The sequence below is a fragment of the Lonchura striata genome, chromosome 1A (genome assembly GCF_050655825.1).
Source record: "Lonchura striata isolate lonStrDom1 chromosome 1A, ASM5065582v1, whole genome shotgun sequence".
Taxonomy (NCBI): domain Eukaryota; kingdom Metazoa; phylum Chordata; class Aves; order Passeriformes; family Estrildidae; genus Lonchura; species Lonchura striata.
In genome coordinates, this window is record NC_140741.1 from 6,869,143 (window position 1) to 6,888,414 (window position 19,272).

The 19,272-nt window shown below is 43.8% G+C and overlaps 1 protein-coding gene across 2 annotated transcripts; it reads left to right on the forward strand.

Annotated features, from left to right (window-relative positions):
• The first annotated feature begins 204 nt into the window (after nt 1-204).
• Nucleotides 205-10,845, forward strand: LDHB (lactate dehydrogenase B). Of its 2 annotated transcripts, none has more exons than XM_021539182.3 (8): nt 205-790; nt 1,511-1,642; nt 4,443-4,560; nt 5,051-5,224; nt 6,994-7,167; nt 8,426-8,543; nt 9,679-9,802; nt 10,496-10,845. In XM_021539182.3, the coding sequence occupies exons 2-8, from the start codon at nt 1,517-1,519 to the stop codon at nt 10,661-10,663; spliced, it is 1,002 nt and encodes a 333-aa protein (XP_021394857.2). In that variant the 5' UTR covers nt 205-790; nt 1,511-1,516; the 3' UTR covers nt 10,664-10,845. The 2 variants fall into 2 exon arrangements, with proteins under 2 accessions (XP_021394857.2, XP_021394856.2); XM_021539181.4 differs by having other exon boundaries at nt 205-336.
• The last annotated feature ends 8,427 nt before the right edge of the window (nt 10,846-19,272 follow it).

Consider the following 19,272-nt stretch of genomic DNA (forward strand, 5'->3'; position numbering starts at 1 on the left):
GGCGATAAACTACATTCACGCTTATCATCATCTTTAAGGGATGCCCTACTGGGGTACCGCGAGAGAGAGTGAGCGTGCTGTGGGTCTGGCCGAGACCGAGGGATAGGGAGGAGCGCTGGTGGTGGCGCTGCTCAGGTTACATTCTTTGTTGGCCTGCCTCAGGTTACATCCCTTATTGCTGCCGAGACATCGCTCTGTGCCTCCAGAAGGGATTTGTCCAACCACCAAAAATCCAGCCCGAGTCAGGCCCAGGGGAGAAATCAGCGAGCGCAAAAATCAGACACTCCCGACTGAAGAGATACCCGCAATTTGAGCAAGTTCTCCCCGAAAGATCAGGTAAAATGCTTTAATTCCGCCACATTTTAAATCGATTGCAGCGATTCTGGCCAAGCCTGTGGCTCTGTGCCACCAGGGACCAACAGCCCCGTTGTCCTCCGTGGAGGTGAAGCTGCCGAGGTCGCACGGCCACCACCAGCCTCGGCAGCATCGCTGCTCCCGGCCGCGCACCCAGCGATGTCCCCGGGACGCAACTCCAGGCCCTGCGCCACTGCGGGACCGGGGCGGAGCAGCGACATCCTTGAGGCTCCGTCCTTGGCGGGGATTGAGCGCGGCCGCCGCCTCCCCCAGCCGCGCCGCCGGGCCCGCCCCTTCCGTTGCGGAGCTGTCGCTGCCCCAGCCCCGCGCCCCGAGCCCCGCTCGCCGCTCCCGCTCCCCTTCGGTTGCGGAGCGCTCGTTGCCCGAGCCCCGCGCCCCTTCTGAGCCCCGCACACCGCGCTGTTCCCGCTGCCCGGTGCGTACGGGGACACCCCGCTCGGGGACAGGGGGTGCTGGGTGGCCGGCCCGTCGCTTCTCCCCCGGCGGCTTGATCCCGCCGGGGTTCGGCTGCTGCCGCGGGCAGAGCATCCCTGCGTGGCTAGCGGGTGATGCCTGGGGTGGCCGGAGCCGGGCCGGGCTCCCGCGGGTTCGGGTTGGGGTCTGGAATGGACGGAGCCGAGCTGCGGTTCCCGGAGGTTTGGGTTTGGGGTGGCCGGAGCCGGGCGGTGGCTCCGGGCTGGTCCCCGGCCGTGCTCAGGGTGCCGCCGCGGCCCCTGACTGCCCTGGCGCGGCCGCGGGCCCCGGGGAGCCTCGGGGGAGCCGTGGAAAGGAGCTGGGTAAATCGCAGCCCGCTCCCTGCGGCCCGGCTGGCTCGTGGAGCGCCGTCCTGGAGCGCCGCTGTGCCCAGAGTCCGCAGCTGATGGAATTTCACCATGGGCGGGCGGCTCTGGGAGCGGCGTTCGCGGGGAGTGCTGCCAGCGCCTGGCCGGGCACAGCGAGGGCAGGGACCCAGAGCCCCGAGAGTGTGCGGGAGGTGGGTGCTGGCTCTGGGCTGGGAGGGAGCCCTGCGAGCAAGGGCAGCGTGCCCGGAGCTGCCTTACGTCGCCCCGGCTGTGGCAGGTGACTCCTCCATTCAGAACACGCCTTTCAGCTCCTTCTGGCCTGCTCTGATCCACATCTTTCCGTCTCCTCACAGAACACCATGGCCACTCTCAAGGACAAGCTGATCAGCCCCATTGCGGAGGAAGCCAAGCTCCCCAACAGCAAGATTACGATTGTGGGGGTCGGCCAGGTTGGGATGGCCGCTGCTATCAGCGTCCTTGCAAAGGTACGGCTCAAGGACACTGTGCTCTCCAAGCCCCCACGCTGTCGTGCTCTGCGCTGCCTCTCTTAGCAAAAGGTGGGACATTTGGGAGGTTGGCACAGGAATGAATCATTAGCAGCTCGGGTAAGCAAGCAATGACCTACAAGCCTGACCTCCACATTCAGCTGCTCCTTGTTCTCTCACCTTTCTATCTGTGCTTAGCAGTAAATGTCTCATTAGGCAGAATGATTTTCCAGGCTGCTGGGAAAATGTAGGTAGGAATGACTCTGCAGCCCCTGCCAAACTTCTTGTTCTCTTAATATTTTTATTCTTCCACAACAAAGCTGGAGTTTGCTTGGTGAGGGAGCTCTGCTGGGCAAAGAATGGGGACAGAGCAAAAACCTGGGTGAAATATAGGATAGCAATCAAGAGAGTGTTTGCTTTTTATTCTTTTAAAGAATATGTGTCCTAGTAGCTGAAAATACTGCTCTCCCCTTCAGCAGCTTCTTGATTTCTCTTAAGCCCTTTTTGCTTGTTTATATTACTTTATTTTTTTCCAGAGAGGTGTTAGCTAGTTTTTAGATAACTAAAAACAGAGGGCTGGACTTGGAGGTTATTATGACTTTTCCTGCTACTGGTTTGTGGGATATGTTTATCAAATCTCATGGTGCAGTCTTTGAGCAAAGAAAAGGCTTATTAATCAATGAGGATGTCGTGTACTTTGCACTTTGTTTTTGGAGAATATTCTAAATATATTAAATTTGAAAAGAGACAGAAACTGCAGATTTTTTTTGTTTTTAAAAGAAGGCATCAACAGATATGCAATGCTCCCTTGCAGGGGCAGATTTTAAATCAGGTAGCTCCTAATCAGATGGAAAATCTTGCTTGTAAGAACAAACCAGCTGTAGTTTGTTTGTAGATGACCCTCCAATGTATTACCCTGAGGATGCATGTTTTAATGCATGTTTAATTATATTAAAAAAAGTAAGGCCTTTCACTTGCTGATATTCATGAGCCCTGTGAGCAAGGAAAAACTGACAGTAGGAACAGGCCACAGTGAAACTAAGTGTGAAACTGATGCGAAAGTAGCAAATAGTTTTTAAAACAAATAAGTGAAGAAGAAATTTAATGGAAAACCAGTGATAGTTCATTGTGGGTTTTTATATTTATACTTTCAAGCACATGGTTGCCTCTCAGGATCTGAAAACAGTTGTTTTTGATGTAACCTGTGAGGGAGCTAGGTGATATTACCACAAATTGAACCACAATTCAGCATTCATTTAATGCACTTCTCTAAGCAGGATCAAACTGCATTGTCAGATAGCTAAGCACAAAGTTTTACTGTCAGTATGCCCCAAACCCAGAATAAAAACTGGTTTTAAATTCTTCAAGCATAGATGGAGACATGGAGTTTATTTCAGTCAGGCTTCTGCTTCTACTCTCTCACAACTATAAGCTGCAGTATAAAATGTTTTCATAATAAAACCATCTGGTTCTTGAAAATGAATTACAATAAAATGCAGTAGAATCATTTGGGCTGGAAAAGATCTCTTATGATCATTGAGACCCACCATTAACCCAGCACTACCAAGTCCAGCATGTCCCCAAGTGCAACATCTAAAAGTTTATAAACGCATCAAGGGATTGTGACCCAACAGCTTCTCTGGGCAGCCTGACCAGCCTTCTGGTGATGAATTTTTTCCTCCTATCCAGTCTAAACTTCCCCTGACACAGTGTGTATCCTGTTCCTTGTTCCCTGGGAGCAGAACCTGACCCTACCTGTCAGGAGCTGTACAGAGCCAGAAGGGCCCCCCTGAGCCTTCTTTTCTCCAGGCTGAGCCCCCCCAGTTCCCTCAGCCCCTCCTGGGGCTCCAGCTCCTTCCCCAGCTCCGTTCCCTTGTCTGGACACGCTCCAGCCCCTCAATACATTTGTAGTGAGGGAACACAGGCTCTGAGGTGTGGCCTCACCAGTGCCAGGCCCAGGGGGATGGTCACTGCTCTGGTCCTGCTGGCCACTTTGTTCCTGATACAGCTGGAATGCTTTTGGCCTTTTTGGTCAGCTGGGCTGGCTCATGTTCAGCCACTGCCAACCAATAGGATGTGGGTTTGACTTGTGCAAGATGCTTGGCTCTAATACTGATTTCAGTTTGTTAGTGTGGTATTAAATGTATAAATTTGCATGACTGTAAAACTTCCATGTTGGTTATTTAGTTCCTGCTCAGTTAGAGACAAATCATTGATGTAACTGATTTAGAAATGGAAGCTAAATCTGTTCTGCAATGTAAATATCACGCAGTAGCTCCTGTAGAGAAAAATAGCGAAAGAATCCTTTTTCTCTCAATTTTAGTGCTGAGGAAGTCTGTTCCAATTGCATATTTTTGTGAAATGAATTGACTGATGGCTTGTTGAAAGAGAATGCTTAATTGATAATTATACAATGTGTTATTTCAGATATTTAAATATTTAAAACAGGCCTATTTGCTGGATAGATTTAGAGGGTTTGCCACAACTCTGAAAGATGCAACCTTTTTCCAAAGGTAATAACTAAGTTAAGAAGTGCTTTCCTAGCAAAGAGTTGGCTGTGCACTGAACTCCCCACAAATGATACCTTTTTTGGGAAGTCTGAGTTTCATGAGCCTGTGCTGTAGTAGCCTCTGACTTTGTGAGATGCATCAGAACACCAAAATAGTCCTGATTTATTTGGAGAAGAGATGCTTTCAGAGGGATGAAATGTGTTACTTTAAAATGTAATTTAGCTCTGCTCTGGGTTAATTTTAAAATGCATGTGAACTGCATCATTGACTCCAAATTTTGTTATTTTCAGGGTCTTTGTGATGAGCTTGCTCTGGTTGATGTTATGGAAGACAAACTAAAAGGAGAAATGATGGACCTGCAGCACGGGAGCTTGTTCCTTCACACTCACAAGATCGTGGCAGACAAAGGTGCACCTCAGTTTCTTTGATTTAACACTGATACTCTGTGACTTTGAATAGTGTGGAGAATTAGTTGTGCAGCCCTAAAGAGCTCTTAGGATTTGGCATTGAAAAGGTGAAGTGTGTGAGTTGGGGCGAGTTCAGACGACCACCATAAAGGGAATGGCTCTTAAGCTGGGCTGTCTTTTGCATCTCTTTACAATTTGGGGCTTGTATCAATTAGTAAAATTGATTTTAGTGAAACTGTATGTAACAGAAATAGTATTATTTTCATATTGGAAATAAGAGTCAGAATGACCAAATGGACTCTGAGCACCCACATATTGATATATCACGTCAGTGTTAGGAGATGGTGCTGGTTTTCAAACTGTTGTCTTGGGTTTTGAATGCAACGCATAATGCAGAAGCTCCCTGTGACTCCTGTATTAACATAATTCTACTGGAATTAGTGGAATTATTTTAAACACACTCTGTATCTTCTCCCCTGTGCTCTGGTTAGACTATGCTGTCACTGCCAACTCCAAGATCGTGGTGGTGACTGCAGGAGTCCGTCAGCAGGAGGGGGAGAGTCGGCTCAACCTGGTGCAGAGGAATGTGAATGTCTTCAAATTCATCATTCCTCAGGTTGTCAAGTACAGTCCCAACTGCATCATCCTGGTGGTTTCCAACCCAGGTAAGGCAGTCTTTTCCTAAACACTTACAGATTTGGTTTGACAAGATAAAACATTAGTTAGTTCTCAGAATGTTTCTTCAAATACAAATTGTTGAAACTTAATAGCTTTTTGTGGACATCTGAGAGTGCAGACAAATACTCTGCTTTCTGATGCTCTCTTCATTCAGAACTTGCTATGGTGTCCATATTTTAAAAGAATGCTTAGTGATAAATACTTAAAGTTCTTTGCATACTTTGGCTTAAGCAGTAGGAAGTTTAAATTTTTTATCTCTAGTGGATAACTTCTGTGTCTGGATAGGATAGGGCTGTTTTCAGCATGAAGAACTTCCCCTAGAGTCATGGCTATATTTTCAGAAAAAAGAATTTGCATGCTGAAGCTTATGGTGAAACAAGGGCTGACTGTACTCCACAGTTCAATTAAAACAGAAAAAGGAGTTATTTGTGCATGTTTGTGTGTTCACTTGCAAGTATCTCATTGCACTGAGACAGCTTGGATATTTGGATGTCTAAAGGTGACAGTAAATATTCTGATGTGCTTTGTAGGGTGTCCCTGTAGGGTTTGCTTAATTCAACTACTGAAACCAGTACTGAAGAACTGTGATGGTGAAGTGACACTGCTCTTAAAGAAAACCTGTCTGAGTGGAACCATTGCATGCTCTGTTGGGGGTTGAGTAATTAATTATCTGCTGTACAGTTAGCCAGTGTTCTCAGCAAATGCAGTAACTTGCAGCAGTTTTAAGCACTTCCCTGAAAACCAGACTGAGACAAAGATCAGGCTGTTCTTGTTCTAGCAAGGCTGATTTCAACCTGTCGACTTCTCTCCAGCAGAGCAGCTGCAGGAGGAGAATTGCATGTTGCTTTTTCAGAATTATTTTTATAATCCTTTGTTTTCTCAGTGTGTGGACTTTTGTCCACTAGTGTTACATAGTGAAGGTCATTGTGAGCCCATGGAAGGGACTTGATGCCCTTCCCTGCACTGGCTGAGGCTGTAGGGAACATGCCACTTGAGAGGTGTGAGCTGTGCTTTGGTGCCCGAGCAGAGCAAATGATGCATTTCAGATCTGTGTACACGAATGTGTTCCCTCCTGAGAACTGCTTGGCTCCTCAGAGTTGGAGTCAATTCCTGCAGCCTGGTTATTTGTTGTTTCTTTGGGCTGTGGATTAGAGGTTTTTTCTCTGCTCGAATCTTTGTCTGCCCTACCTAGTGTTGGTTTTTTTCCTAAAACTGTATTTTTAGAAACGTGCAGCTAAAGCATATTGCTTATCTGGCTCTTCATGCTGCAGAGGTGGTTGAAGTAGAAAGTGCTTAGTGCACAAATCAAATTAAACTGAAGGAATTACCAACTACAAAGAGTATGTAAATCTCAGACTTTTGATTGTAAATTGTTTAATCTGTTGTGATGGTGAACTGGAATGGAACATTATTCAAGAAATTACTGGAGTGTTTTAGCCACATGAGATCAGTCCCAGTTCTGAATGCCCTAGGGCTTTAACTGTGACCAAGAAAAGTGTGTCCAACTTTAGCTGGTAGGAATCTAACCTCTAAAGACCTTCCTCGAATCTTCTCAGCACCCATCAAGCTACTGTTCAAAATTTCAAGCACTGTATCCATTTTAATCCCCCAAACAACCAGATCCAATCTTCCTTGATCAGTGAGCAGTACTGTGTTTTGAGTCCTCCTGATTGCCCTGCTGCACTCAGTAAAGAAATTGTTGGGGCATTCTTGCTGTGAGTGGAGTTTCATTTGCCATGCATGCTTTTCCTTTCAGTGGATATATTAACCTATATCACGTGGAAGCTGAGTGGGCTGCCAAAAAACCGTGTGATTGGAAGTGGCTGCAATCTGGACACGGCCAGATTCCGTTATCTGATGTCCGAGAGACTTGGGATCCATCCAAGCAGCTGCCATGGCTGGATCTTGGGAGAGCACGGTGATTCCAGTGGTAAGAAGCAGTTCTAACCTCCCTGGGAATGAGCAATTCCATAGCAGAGGTTGAGGCTTGAGGTTTGTTACAGGATTCTGAAGGAACAGCTGCAGTTGAGCTCCAGTAACTGGTACTTTGCTATATTTTTATGAAGATTAGAGTTGAGAGAAGTATAGGAAAAATACCTACACATATTTAATAAATGTGATGGTGGCTGTATGATTAAAGCCTGAACTGAAAAGGATAGTTTTGTGAGGTTGTGTTTTGAAGGGTGCAGCTTGCTTCTTCTCTTTATCCTCAGTTTTTGGAGTACCATTCCACAGCCTGTAGCACAGTTCTCTGAAAGCAGTATCAGCACTTGCTAGGTCAATAGCAGAGTTTGTTATTCTAGCAGTCCAGATCCAGGCTAACAAAATTATCCCTTACCTTATTTTGTGACTTTTCTCCTTGCTGTTTAAAACAAAGCTATTTTTACAATGTAAAATCAAAGAAGTTTATCTGTCCTAATTCAGTTAATTTATTCCAAGTCTGAAATGCTGCAGCAGAACATTCATGTAGATTGTTACTTCTTTATACTTTCGTGCTATGTATTTCTAAGGGAGCCACCTCTTCATTGTCCCATTGCATTTGATCAAAGTACAGTGTCTGATCCACAGCAGCAGTTACTGTAGCCAGCCCTGTACCAATGAAAGCAGAGTTTGGCTGAGCACATGCAGAGCTTATCCTGTGTCATTGTTACAGCTACTTTTGCTTTGAACTAACTCCACATTCCGGCTGACTTCCCAGAAACAGAGACTGAGCTTGCTTCTGAGCCTCCAGGATTCAGGGAGAGGTGCAAATTCCTGTCTTGATATTATAAGTTTGCATATTGCAATGCTCTTATTTGTGTAAATAAGATTAGACTTCTTGAAGGCTAATTCTAATGCTGATTAATGAAACTGCAAATGCTGCAGTTTTGACTAAAATCAGTTCTAAAAGGCTGGGTAGCTAAAATACGCCTTTTTACTAGAATTTGATGTTTCTGACTTCAGAAACTTCCAGGCTCTGACTGCTGTCACATGTTACGAGTGACTTGTTCAAGTGCCAGTACTAAAACAGTCTCATGTTTGACTCCCTGAGTTCTCAGATTTAACTGTAGCTAAAAAAAAACTTAAAACCTGCCTCAGCCATTGCTGTGATTCTGGCTGCTCCTCCTTTGTTTCCAATTATTTTAGCTAGGAAAGGTGGGGGGGAGTTGCCAGGTGCTGTTGGCACTGATGTCCTGCCTCTGTTGCAGTGGCTGTTTGGAGCGGAGTGAACGTGGCAGGGGTTTGCCTCCAGGAGCTGAACCCTGCCATGGGAACTGACAAAGATCCTGAGAACTGGAAGGAGATCCACAAGCAAGTGGTTGCAAGGTATGATGACCTGAGGGATCATGTGGATGGATGCCATGCTGAGAACAGTTTGTCTGCACTCTGCCTCTGTTCTGGTGCAGCTTTCATGTCCTCTTAGGTAGAGCGTTTCTTGAGTGAGTGGGACTGCTTTTTTAAACATAGAAATGCATTACCCTAATTCTGAAGATTTTCTAAAGCCTTCTGAGTTTACATTCTTATAGAGAACTTTCTCACACAACTTTCTGTAAACAATCTATTATTTTACATTCCTCCATAGAGGCAGAAAAACTTAATATACTAGTAATTTACCCGATGTCATTGGAGAGGTAGAACATTCACCCTCCAATCCACTATCACATTTGAAAATGTATAAATGCTAGAATCAAAAACTGAACTTCCTGTTTTTCACCTTTACAATAGCGGCAGCTCACGTCATGCTTTCACATGTCCTATAACAACAGAAATGCAGGGTTTCAGCTGGTTAGATTTGTTATCCTGCAGGGAGACAGGTTACTGCATAACAAACCTAGTCAAGTGCTGGAGCACCCAGAGCTGGGGATGCTTGCTTTCCCACATGGAGATTCTTCAATGGGTAACTTTGTTCAAAGGGCACAAGCCCAGGAAAAGGTAGCATGTTTCTGTAAGCAGAGTGTTGGAACTGGGGACAATGCTGTTCATGGATGCAGGAGAGTTTGTGTACAGTTGACTACATGTTGCTAAGTCTTTTGTGAAATGAGTGTACACTCACTGGGATAAAATGTGTGCAGATGTTGGCTAAAACTCCAGGGTGTAGTGGTGCTTTGACTCTAAATGTTTGCCTATTCCACTGTGCCTCTGACTGAAACAGCTTTTCAGGTATAAGTGTGGTTTTCTACTTGACACTAGGATCTCTTCCTAGATAGGAGCTAATTTTGTTTTCAGCTAATCTGGTGAGAACAACAGGATTCTTTATTATGCATAGGGGATAATGTAGATTTTGTGCTTTATTCTCTAGTGTTGAAAAGCATAACTTGGATATTTTAATTCCAAACCTTACAGTGTGTTTCAGGAGTTCGAAAAATTTTAAATGGCTAACATTCACTGGTTTTAAGACTTGTAATTTGCAGTGACTTGCTTGAAGACATCTTAATGAAGTTGTATTTCAATGTCTCCTTAGTGCCTACGAGGTGATCAAACTAAAGGGATACACAAATTGGGCTATTGGCTTTAGTGTGGCTGACCTCTGTGAGACCATCCTGAAGAACCTCCACCGGGTTCATTCAGTTGCTACTCTGGTAAAGGTAAGTACTGGGGGCTGATTGGACTCTCTGGCTCATTTTATTGTTCTGGACAAGCTAAATAGCCTCTATTAGCAAGGTGCTGAACCAAGGAAGCTTTGTAAAATACTACTTTGAATTTCAAATGGTAGCTTACTATTGCTGTTTCTTCTAGGCTGACCTCTTAGCCTGCTCTTGCCACAAGTATAGAGCTGAAAATGAAGTTCTCTGTGCAGAACTACTATTGTGTGAAGCTTTGCCATGTGTAGCATATGCAGATTCCTTGAAAGGAAGTTTTCAGTGTCAAAGTGGAAGACTTCTTGGAGGCCCAGCTGTGATTCCAGGAGCCACTGTCCTTTTATAGCTGGTGTAACTGGTTACACGTGATCTGTGCCAGCTCCACAACCTCTGCTGCAGCAGGGCTCTGAGCAGGGGGAGCTGCTCCCTCTGTTGGCCTGTCCTAATTCTGTGTCTGAATCTTTTCAGCTCCCTGCTGTATAGAACTAAAAGTGGGGTTTGCCATCAGCTGTTTGGTATTGCCAAGCATTGGATCCAAAACAGCTATCTACTATTTATTTTCTTGAATTCATTGTGGCTGAAATTTTTCTGCAGGTTGTAAAATGATGGTTTTTGGAGCTCTGCTCTGAGGAGGTACCCTGCAACAGAAACCAGCCACAGATCTGTGCTGACAGGCCTGTCTGATCTCTTTTGTGACAGGGCATGTATGGCATTGAGAATGAAGTCTTCTTGAGCCTTCCTTCTGTCCTGTGTTCCTCTGGCCTGACGAGTGTCATCAACCAAAAGCTGAAGGACGAAGAGGTGACCCAGCTGAGGAAGAGTGCAGAAACACTGTGGAATGTCCAGAAGGATATCAAGGATCTGTAACTTGTGAATATTAGGTTCCAGCCATAGAAAAACAGCATGTTGTTTGCAGATGGGGGCTCTACTCACTATATCTCTCAATGGTCAACATGAAATGTTCTTCCAGAACTTTTGTCCATGGTAGCTAAAATTAGGCTTGCTGTAACGCACAAACCTTACAAACAAATAAAGCAATTTTCAGGCTCTTTGGTTGTCCTAGTGACTCTTTTTGAGTGTGTAAATTATCTGCCTTACTCTCTGGCATTTTCCTTTAGTGTTTGCCGTGGACTGCATGGAAGCATAAACTTGATGTGTCCTTCTAAAAGGTTGGAAACAAAGACGTAAGAGTGAATTGGTGGGATTTCACTAACACTACCTTGCTGTGAGGCTTTTCTCAGTCCAGGTGTTGAGTAGGTGGAGTTCATTCCCAGACCTGTTTCTGATAGAGAACTTCATAGTTTTACGGATGGGTAGAGGAAATGGAATGAGCATTTGGCTCAGTGCCACCAGCCAAAAATATACCAGCAACAAGGTTCTGTATGCCACTGGCATAGAAGGAGTCCCTGAGATCCTTCACCCTTTTGGATTAAATTCTTTGCTTGTTAATGGTGTCTAGTTCTTATAATGCAAAAAACATTATTTTCTGTTTGATTATCCAAAATTCAAGGGTTCTTTCTGGACCTAGACTGGAATGTTGTGGTTTATGTCTTGTTTATTAAACAAGCCAAGTTGGGTCTTAAATGTCTAAATTTCAGCATGATTATTAAAGGCTTTATATACTTGGAGGGGGAGCAGATTAAAAAAAATGATAAAGTTTATTTCTTAATCACTTACCATTATGGAGTAAATATTAACCATAAACTAGAAGTTCTCAACCTAAATGTCCAGGGGACAGACAGCATCAAATCCATCTGTCTTGTGGGGCCTGTAAGTTTTGTTTCATAACAAATGGTCTGAGACTATGCTGGAACAATGTAATGCTCTTTTCTATCTGCATTAAAATACTTTGATTATTGGACTAAAACACTTTCACAAGCAGGTAACAAGTTTTGTGGTTGCTTTTAAAAGGGAAGATCATCTAAGTGTTGTTCTATTGCAGGATCATGTAGTTACTGAAATATGCATGAGGTGCTGCTGGCAGCATTATTTATAAAGGGTATCCCAGGGCAACCTGGGGAGATGTTTTATTCTTAGTTACAGGCTAAGTTCCAGACTTCTTTGCCAACAGGAGGGAGAAAATTATATTCTCTGCTTTCCTAGCATGGTGAGGAGATCTTACTGGAAGGCTTTCCACACGTGGATAGATTAAAGTTCTTGCTAAGAACTGTTCATGATCAGCTGGATTTAGGAGGTAAATGGCACAAGGTGCTGCTCTCTTCAGGGCACACGCATTAGGAAATCACCTGAGCATATTTAATAGAGGAACCTTGCACAGTTCCTTCCTGGCTTTGTTCTTAGACTATTCTCTGCAATGAAGTAATTCAAAGTTGTGTTGTGGGATTCTTGAGTGATGTGCATGAAGAGGTATAGCTGTCTCAGAGAACAAGGAGTGAGCCCTTTCCCCTTCTGGTGGTGTTATATATTGATTTTTGAAGGTCACCTGGCTACAGTAAACAGGATTTTTCACTGACTGCCTCCTCACCCATTAAAATGTAGGGTCAGACCTTGTTCTATGGTTGGCAAACTGAGACCCAAAGGTACATTTTGAGTATATGTGGTCCTGGTGTTTGAGCTGAGGGGTTCTGTCACCTGCTGTCTGTCATCTACTTCAATCCCCTCGAGGTCCACAGGGGGAGGCTTTTTTTTGTTAGTGATCACAGATTTAACAAGATCTTTAGTGCTAGACATTAAGCAAGCAGAGTGTGAAGGAGGGAACTGAAGGAATAAAGAAAAAATTGGTTTAGCTGGTGAGAACTTTTCTTGTATATCACTGTACCACCCTTTTTTCCTTTTACTTTCCTTTTTTTCAACTTCTCTTTTGGGCTATGACATCATGAAGGAAAAGTCTAAAAAATTTAGGCAGCAGTTAGGATTAGTTCCAAATTGTTAAATAGGAATGAGTATCCGATGTTAGTGGATTTTAAGTTTTTATAAATAGGCTCTTCAGGTGTTAATTGCATCCACTGATGTTTGTAAGACCTATGCAAGTACATCAATGATATTGTGATAATTTTCTCTTGGGAATCTTACCACACACAATCTTTTTTCTTCATTGCAGCTGCATGGCTGTAGAATAGCTTCCCTGTGTGTTTTTATACAATACCAGCCTATCACTTCCTGTTATTTGGAGTCTATCCACAATTTAGTCTTATATCAACCATATAAATTGCTAAATAACAGTATTGCTATAGGACATTTGTGGGGTTTTAATGCAAATATAATAGGATTATGTTTATCTTCTGTATGGTTTGTTTGTCCAGGCCATTGATATACAAACTTTGCTTGTTTTGTTCCAAGAAAGGCAATATAGGCTTTTAGCCACATTCCTGTGTCTCAAGAGGTACCTTGATCACTCCTTGGCCCAACAGAGAACATTCTGGTGCTGTTGGACAGAGCAGTGCAGCCAGCAAGAAGAAACGCTTCAAAACACTTCAGAAAAGTGAGGACAACCTTCTCTGCTTGCTCACACAGGGTAAGATCAGTAATGTTATTTTAATTGCCTTCAGGCTCTGGACCCCCTTACATTTGCAGGTGCACAAACACTGTCTGCAGAGAAGAAAGTCAGGCTCACTGCCCTACAAATGTACATACTGACAACAGACACAAGGGATTTTACTGCCTTTTAGTGTTAAATGATGTACTTTTTTTATTTGTCAAAGGATAAAATTGGGACAGGGAATTGGAGGGACGTTTAAACAGTGAGTGTTAAAAAGAACACATAGCTGCAGAGGGATTAAAATATATTATAAATGTATTTTGAAGACTTGTAGTGCTTACATGACTTTCATACCAGCTAACTTAGAGCTGTGGTTTATGGTAATTAGGTACTTCAGTTGCTCACTGAAATGCTATTTCCCCTGATTCACAGGTATGAGTCAGACCAATTAAGCCACAAACTCTCAGTGGAGTGTGGATGCTGAACTCCTTGATGTCAGTGTGACAGGTAGCCCAGAAACATTTAGGGGTCAGATCCTTACATTGTGCTCTTGTGAGCTCCCAGGGCAATGTCCAATTTTGGGCATTTCTTTCTTCTATAAGCAATTCTCCCCTAATGCGTATGTGTGAATCCAGCCTTATGCAAGGCAAAATTTCCAAAGCCTTTCAGACTACAGTAGCCAGGGCCTTCCTAAAATCCACACCAGCCCCTGTGGTGTAGCACACTTTTGTAAACTGCTCCTGAGATACCATTGCTGTGTGAGTTGTTATTCTGTGCCACAAGGGAGTTGTGCAAATCATTAACTTAGAATGCTCTGTTGGAGAGGTCAGGCTCAGGAGGGCTGGATTTGCTCAATGTCTGAAATGAATAATTTACCTGCAAACATAGGAAACAAGGACCAGCCAGCTATGCCAAGTAAGATTTCTGAGTAAATAACGTTTTTCTTTATGGTATTCTCTTTAATAGCTCTTCAACTTTGTTAAGTATGTTTACATATTCAATGCCTGAGGTAGAAAATCCAGAAAACCTGTCAAAATAGCATGAAGGTGGATTCCTACCAACAATGATTTCTGGAAGGAAATACTGATATTTCTCCTTCTGTGAGATACACTAAATGAATATACAAGGGAAGCAAAAAAAACAGTTTTGCTTGAGATGCAGCTTTCTCTGTGATGCTAATTCTGTATCTTGGGCAATAAGACAGAAATGCAGTAATTTCCAAAGTCTCTGTTCACTCAGCAGTCTCCACCAGTACCAGATACTGGAATACTCTCCCAGTATCACTGGGAATCAGTCTAAGAACCACATCAAACTTGATTTTCCTACCCACAGTAGCAGAGTCCCTGATACTCTGACTGAAGATCAGTCTAGACGAGTATTTGTTGAACTTCTGTTCATTTTTCTGAGTTTGTTTCTCCCATAGCAAATTGTTGTGCAGAAGGAAATCATTTTCAGGTTACTCTGTACTGGTTTGATTCTGTGTGCTGCAGGGTTTTGTTTGTTTGGTTGAGTTTTTTAAAGAGAAAAGACAGAAGAATAAGCAGAAATATTTTTCTATATTTCAAGTGCATTCAAGTCAGTAGAGTGCCTCTCAAGGAGGCAGAAAAGATGTTAAGACTACACTGACCTCAGCTCAAATGCCTCTATTGCACAGAGTAGGATTTATGCTTAAGTGGTTTGTTGAATGGGGTTAATTTTCATTATGTCAAATTCTAATTTAAAGGTTTATCGTGGCATAACCTGTTTTTTATAAAGTCCTCACTATACTTCTACAGCTGAATGAATGGAAATGCCTCTTTCAGCACTGCAGCTCTATTTGCAGCATAGTCTTTCAAAGCATAGAAACCTTGGTTTGCAGCCAGAGAGGTAAAATAATGCAGTTGCTACTTGCTGCCAGCCCTGACAACAATTCTTCCAAGGTCACTCAAGATAATAGATGTAATAAGAATTCATGCCTAGTGTGAACCTTTTAACGTGAGAAAAAAGGCCAACCCAACAAAAATTATAATCCCAAAAATCACAATAAAAAACAAACCTGGGAAGAGTTGACTTTGATGTAACAGAAAGGAAAAAGAACTATTGTAAGCAAAGGAGTCAAGACAAAACCAGAAGCTTCCAGAACATATGTGTACAAGAGAAAATAGGACAAGGGGGAATGGCTTCACACCAACAGAGAAATTAGATATTTAGATTAGATATTGGGAAGAAATTGCTCCCTGTGAGGGTGCTGAGGCCCTGGCACAGGGTGCCCAGAGAAGCTGTGGCTGCCCCATCCCTGGAAGTGTCCAAGGCTAGGCTGGATGGGGTTTGGAGCACCCTGGCATAGTGGAAAGTGTCCCTGCCCATGGCAGTGGGGTTGGAGCTGGGTGATTGTTAAGGTCCCTTTCAACTCAAACCATTCTGTGATTTTATGATATTTAGTAAGTGGGGTTTCTGTCTCTCCGTGATTACAACTTTTAGTTAAGGAGAAAATACCACAAGTTACACCAGCATACTGACAAATTCCTATGCTCAATATGATACAAACACTGTGATGACCTCAGGAAATGAATCCTTATCAAAGCAAACACGAGTGTATATCTTTGAAAGTGTTTGTGTCTTTTTACATGATCTGAATTATAGGTGGGGGCTTGGCACTGAACAGTAGAAAAGAGGCTTACATTTTATTTTTCAAGTTACAGCATCTCAGACATCACACAGAAAGTCTTGGTATCTCTCAGAAATGGTTTGCATGTGCCTCTGCATTTATTTCCCAGTAGAATTACTGGGATTTTTTTAGTCTCTATTGCCTAGTGCCTGCCTGGAGATACAGACAGCGACACTTCTCCCTCTCCAAGAATGTGAGCTGTATGTCCTTCCTTTGTCAGAAGATCATTTCAGGTACCTGGGGTGAGGTGACTTCAAAAGGGAACATTCCCAAATCTCTGCTCACATGGGAAAATGGCACACATGAATTGTAGCATAGATTATGCATTGAGCAGTCCAGTCCCTCAGAGGGATACCTGCTCATCACAGCATTTATTTTAAACTTCAAATAGGATGGTGGCATTCTGATGCTTATCTGAGTTGCAGGATCCATCTGGGTGGCCAAGCTACTCTGGCATAATTTTCCAAAGCCAAGTCCAAAAAGATTAACCTTAAACTTGCCCATGGCAAGCTGTTATTTACAAGATGGTTCTCACTGTCATTCCTGGATGAAAGAGTAGAGGCCAAAATATTCTGCAGCACTGAGAATGTCAGCCTCTCCGACCAGCTGATAAGAATGTCTGGTTTGCTGTGTCCTGGAGTCCATGCACTCCCAAATTCCTAATTCTGGACAGCACATACCAGGTGTCACTGAGAAAAATCCTTTGTGTCCCATCAAATGTTTTGTATCTCCTTCTGCCTCCTGGCTGTTTCACAGGATTACTCGACATGCCTGTCCTCTAACTGGAAGAAAAATTCTCCACTTGTGGGAGATTTGGAGCATTTTTTGGCCTTGCACAGACAGGGCAGGAGCAAAGGCCATCACTTCTCAGCTGGAATGAGGTGAACTTGCTGCCAGGCAGGCAAGGAGGGCTGTCCCTAGAACGCTTTTGGGCCCCTCCCTGATCTCCCCTAAATTCTGCAATGACAAAATGACAGGGACACTGGAGAACTCATATGAATGCCATCAGTGCCACCTACTGCTCTGTGTCACAAGTGCAGTGTTGTGTGCATCAGTGACTGCTACAAAGCCCTGTCCTTTCCTCCTCTCAAATTTAACTCAATATCTATGCATTTTTAACATCTATGTCTAATTTTTTTCTCCCAAATTTAGGCAAACCTGAAAACCCTAGTTCTGTTCAGAGCAAACCAGCCCTAGACAATGGTCTTCTCTTAAACTTCAACACATGGACAGTGTCTCTTCCTTGACAGGCACCTTCTCACTTGCAGCCAGGAGGCTGAGGTTGATATTCCAAGAAAAAAAGGTCTGGAGTGGTTCTGGTGGAAGGACTGTGGTATGAAGACAACATCCACAACTCACTTCTTGGGATGATATTCTGAGTTAGTTGCTCTACCCAAACTGGAATTGGACCAAAGTGTGCAGACAAGACAACAGCCTAGAGGTAACAGTTTCAAAATGAGATTTGGGTAGGGCAGAATGTACAGCATCATCCCTGCATTGCTCCCTCTTAGAACTCTAGGGAACTTGGGGGAAAAAAAAAAAAACAACACTTTTTGTATGTTTCTCTTCAAAGACCTTGCAAACTCAGCCTTCACATTGTCCAGTATTCTTGCAAACAAAATTATTTCACTTCTGTCGGCTGAAAAAGAATTTGGTGGGGTAACAACTGGTGTCTGGCAGAATTGAAACACAATGAATATTGTATTATTCATGTGCACAATGTAGTTTATGATAAGAACAATATGAGAAGTTAGGCTGGACTCAAAACCAGTCCCACTGGTTTCCAGATTTCTGGGAAATATTTTAATCAATGTTACATTTTAAAAGCCAGTCTTTCTGGTATGTTTCCATCTCACTACTTCAGCAGCTGGCCTCTGTTTGGTGCAGAAGGAGCAAACTGCATGACTGAAGTCACAACCTTTCCCTGCCTCTGTGACAAAAATGACACATTGTTCTAGTGGCAGCAGAGGGTCCCTTTCAGCACTTGCACCTCACTGCACTTCCCATGGAGGACAGCTAGAGGCTGCCCTTCTTAAAAAAGCAGAATACAGTTTTTTTTCTGAAGAGCTTTTATTTTGTCTTATATGTGCACAGCAACACCCAACCTCCTTTATGGCCCTAAACCCAGATAACTCCAGCTGCACCCCAAATATCCCACAGTTAATCCTTACAGGCCATAAATATAATGAATAGGGTCCTTTGCCCTCTAGCAATTAAGAACATTTGCAGGGATGAAAGTTTCTGGATTATCTGTTGGAGCTTGCCTTTTCTGGGCACTTCAAATACTTTTCGCTTACTAATAACAGAAAAGCAGGAATTTGGGATGGCATTGTGTGAAAAAAACCCTCCTTCTTTAAGACATACAATTTGGATAAAATGAAGTGTACTCAGAATACAAAGGAGTGCTGATGTTCACTGTGCTACTGAGCACTTTTTATCAGATAAAAACTCCATTATCTCCAGACTGCCAAAGGTGAGTTACTCCCAGGTTCACTCAAGGATGGCATTGCCAGTGCTTGTGGAATTCTCATAGTATCTGAACATTCTTTATAACTAACTAAACCATTTACCAAGGTTTAAGGAATTATATCATCTTTGGTCAAAATCAAAGAATAAATGAATTATCATCTTATTACAAACAGAAGCTGGAAAAACGTGACACTCAAGAATCTGAAAACCACAGATTAGGTGAGGAGCTTGAAAAATTTGCTGCTACAACTTTTGTTCATGGTTGTAAAATTATTTGCATGTTTTTCCGGCTTTTGAATGCTTAGGGACATTGGTATGTCAGTGAACCAGTGCCACTGGTTATCTGGCATCACTAATAGGGGGTTTTTTAGAGGGATGGAACACCTGTCCTATGAGGAAAGGCTGGGAGAACTGGGAATGTTCAGCCTGGAGGAGGCTCTGCAGTGACTTTATTACAGATCGAAGGGACGGTACAAGGCAGCAGCAAAGGGACTTTTTACAATGGCCTGGAGTGACAGGAAAAGGGGTGATGGCTTTAAACTGAAAGGCCCTGGCACAGGGTGCCCAGAGCAGCAGTGCCTGCCCCATCCCCGGCAGTGCCCAAGGCCAGGCTGGACAGGGCTTGGAGCACCCTGGGCTAGTGGAAGGTGTCCCTGCCCTTGGCAGGGGGTGGAATTAAATCTTTAATCTCTTCCAACCCAGAACATTCTGTGGTCCCTGGAGAGGTAACTGATGTGACCAGTTTTAATCAAAATGGCTTGAGAGCTGTGTGAAGAGCTTCAGAGCCAGTGGTGCCCAGCCAGCAGTGGGGATGGGCCCCCCACACCCACAAATCCGTCAGGCTTCCCTCGGGGATGCTGCAGCTCCTGGGATTGACTCGCAGTGAGGGGGATTGTGGTCAGTGAGGGGTGCCAGGGGCTC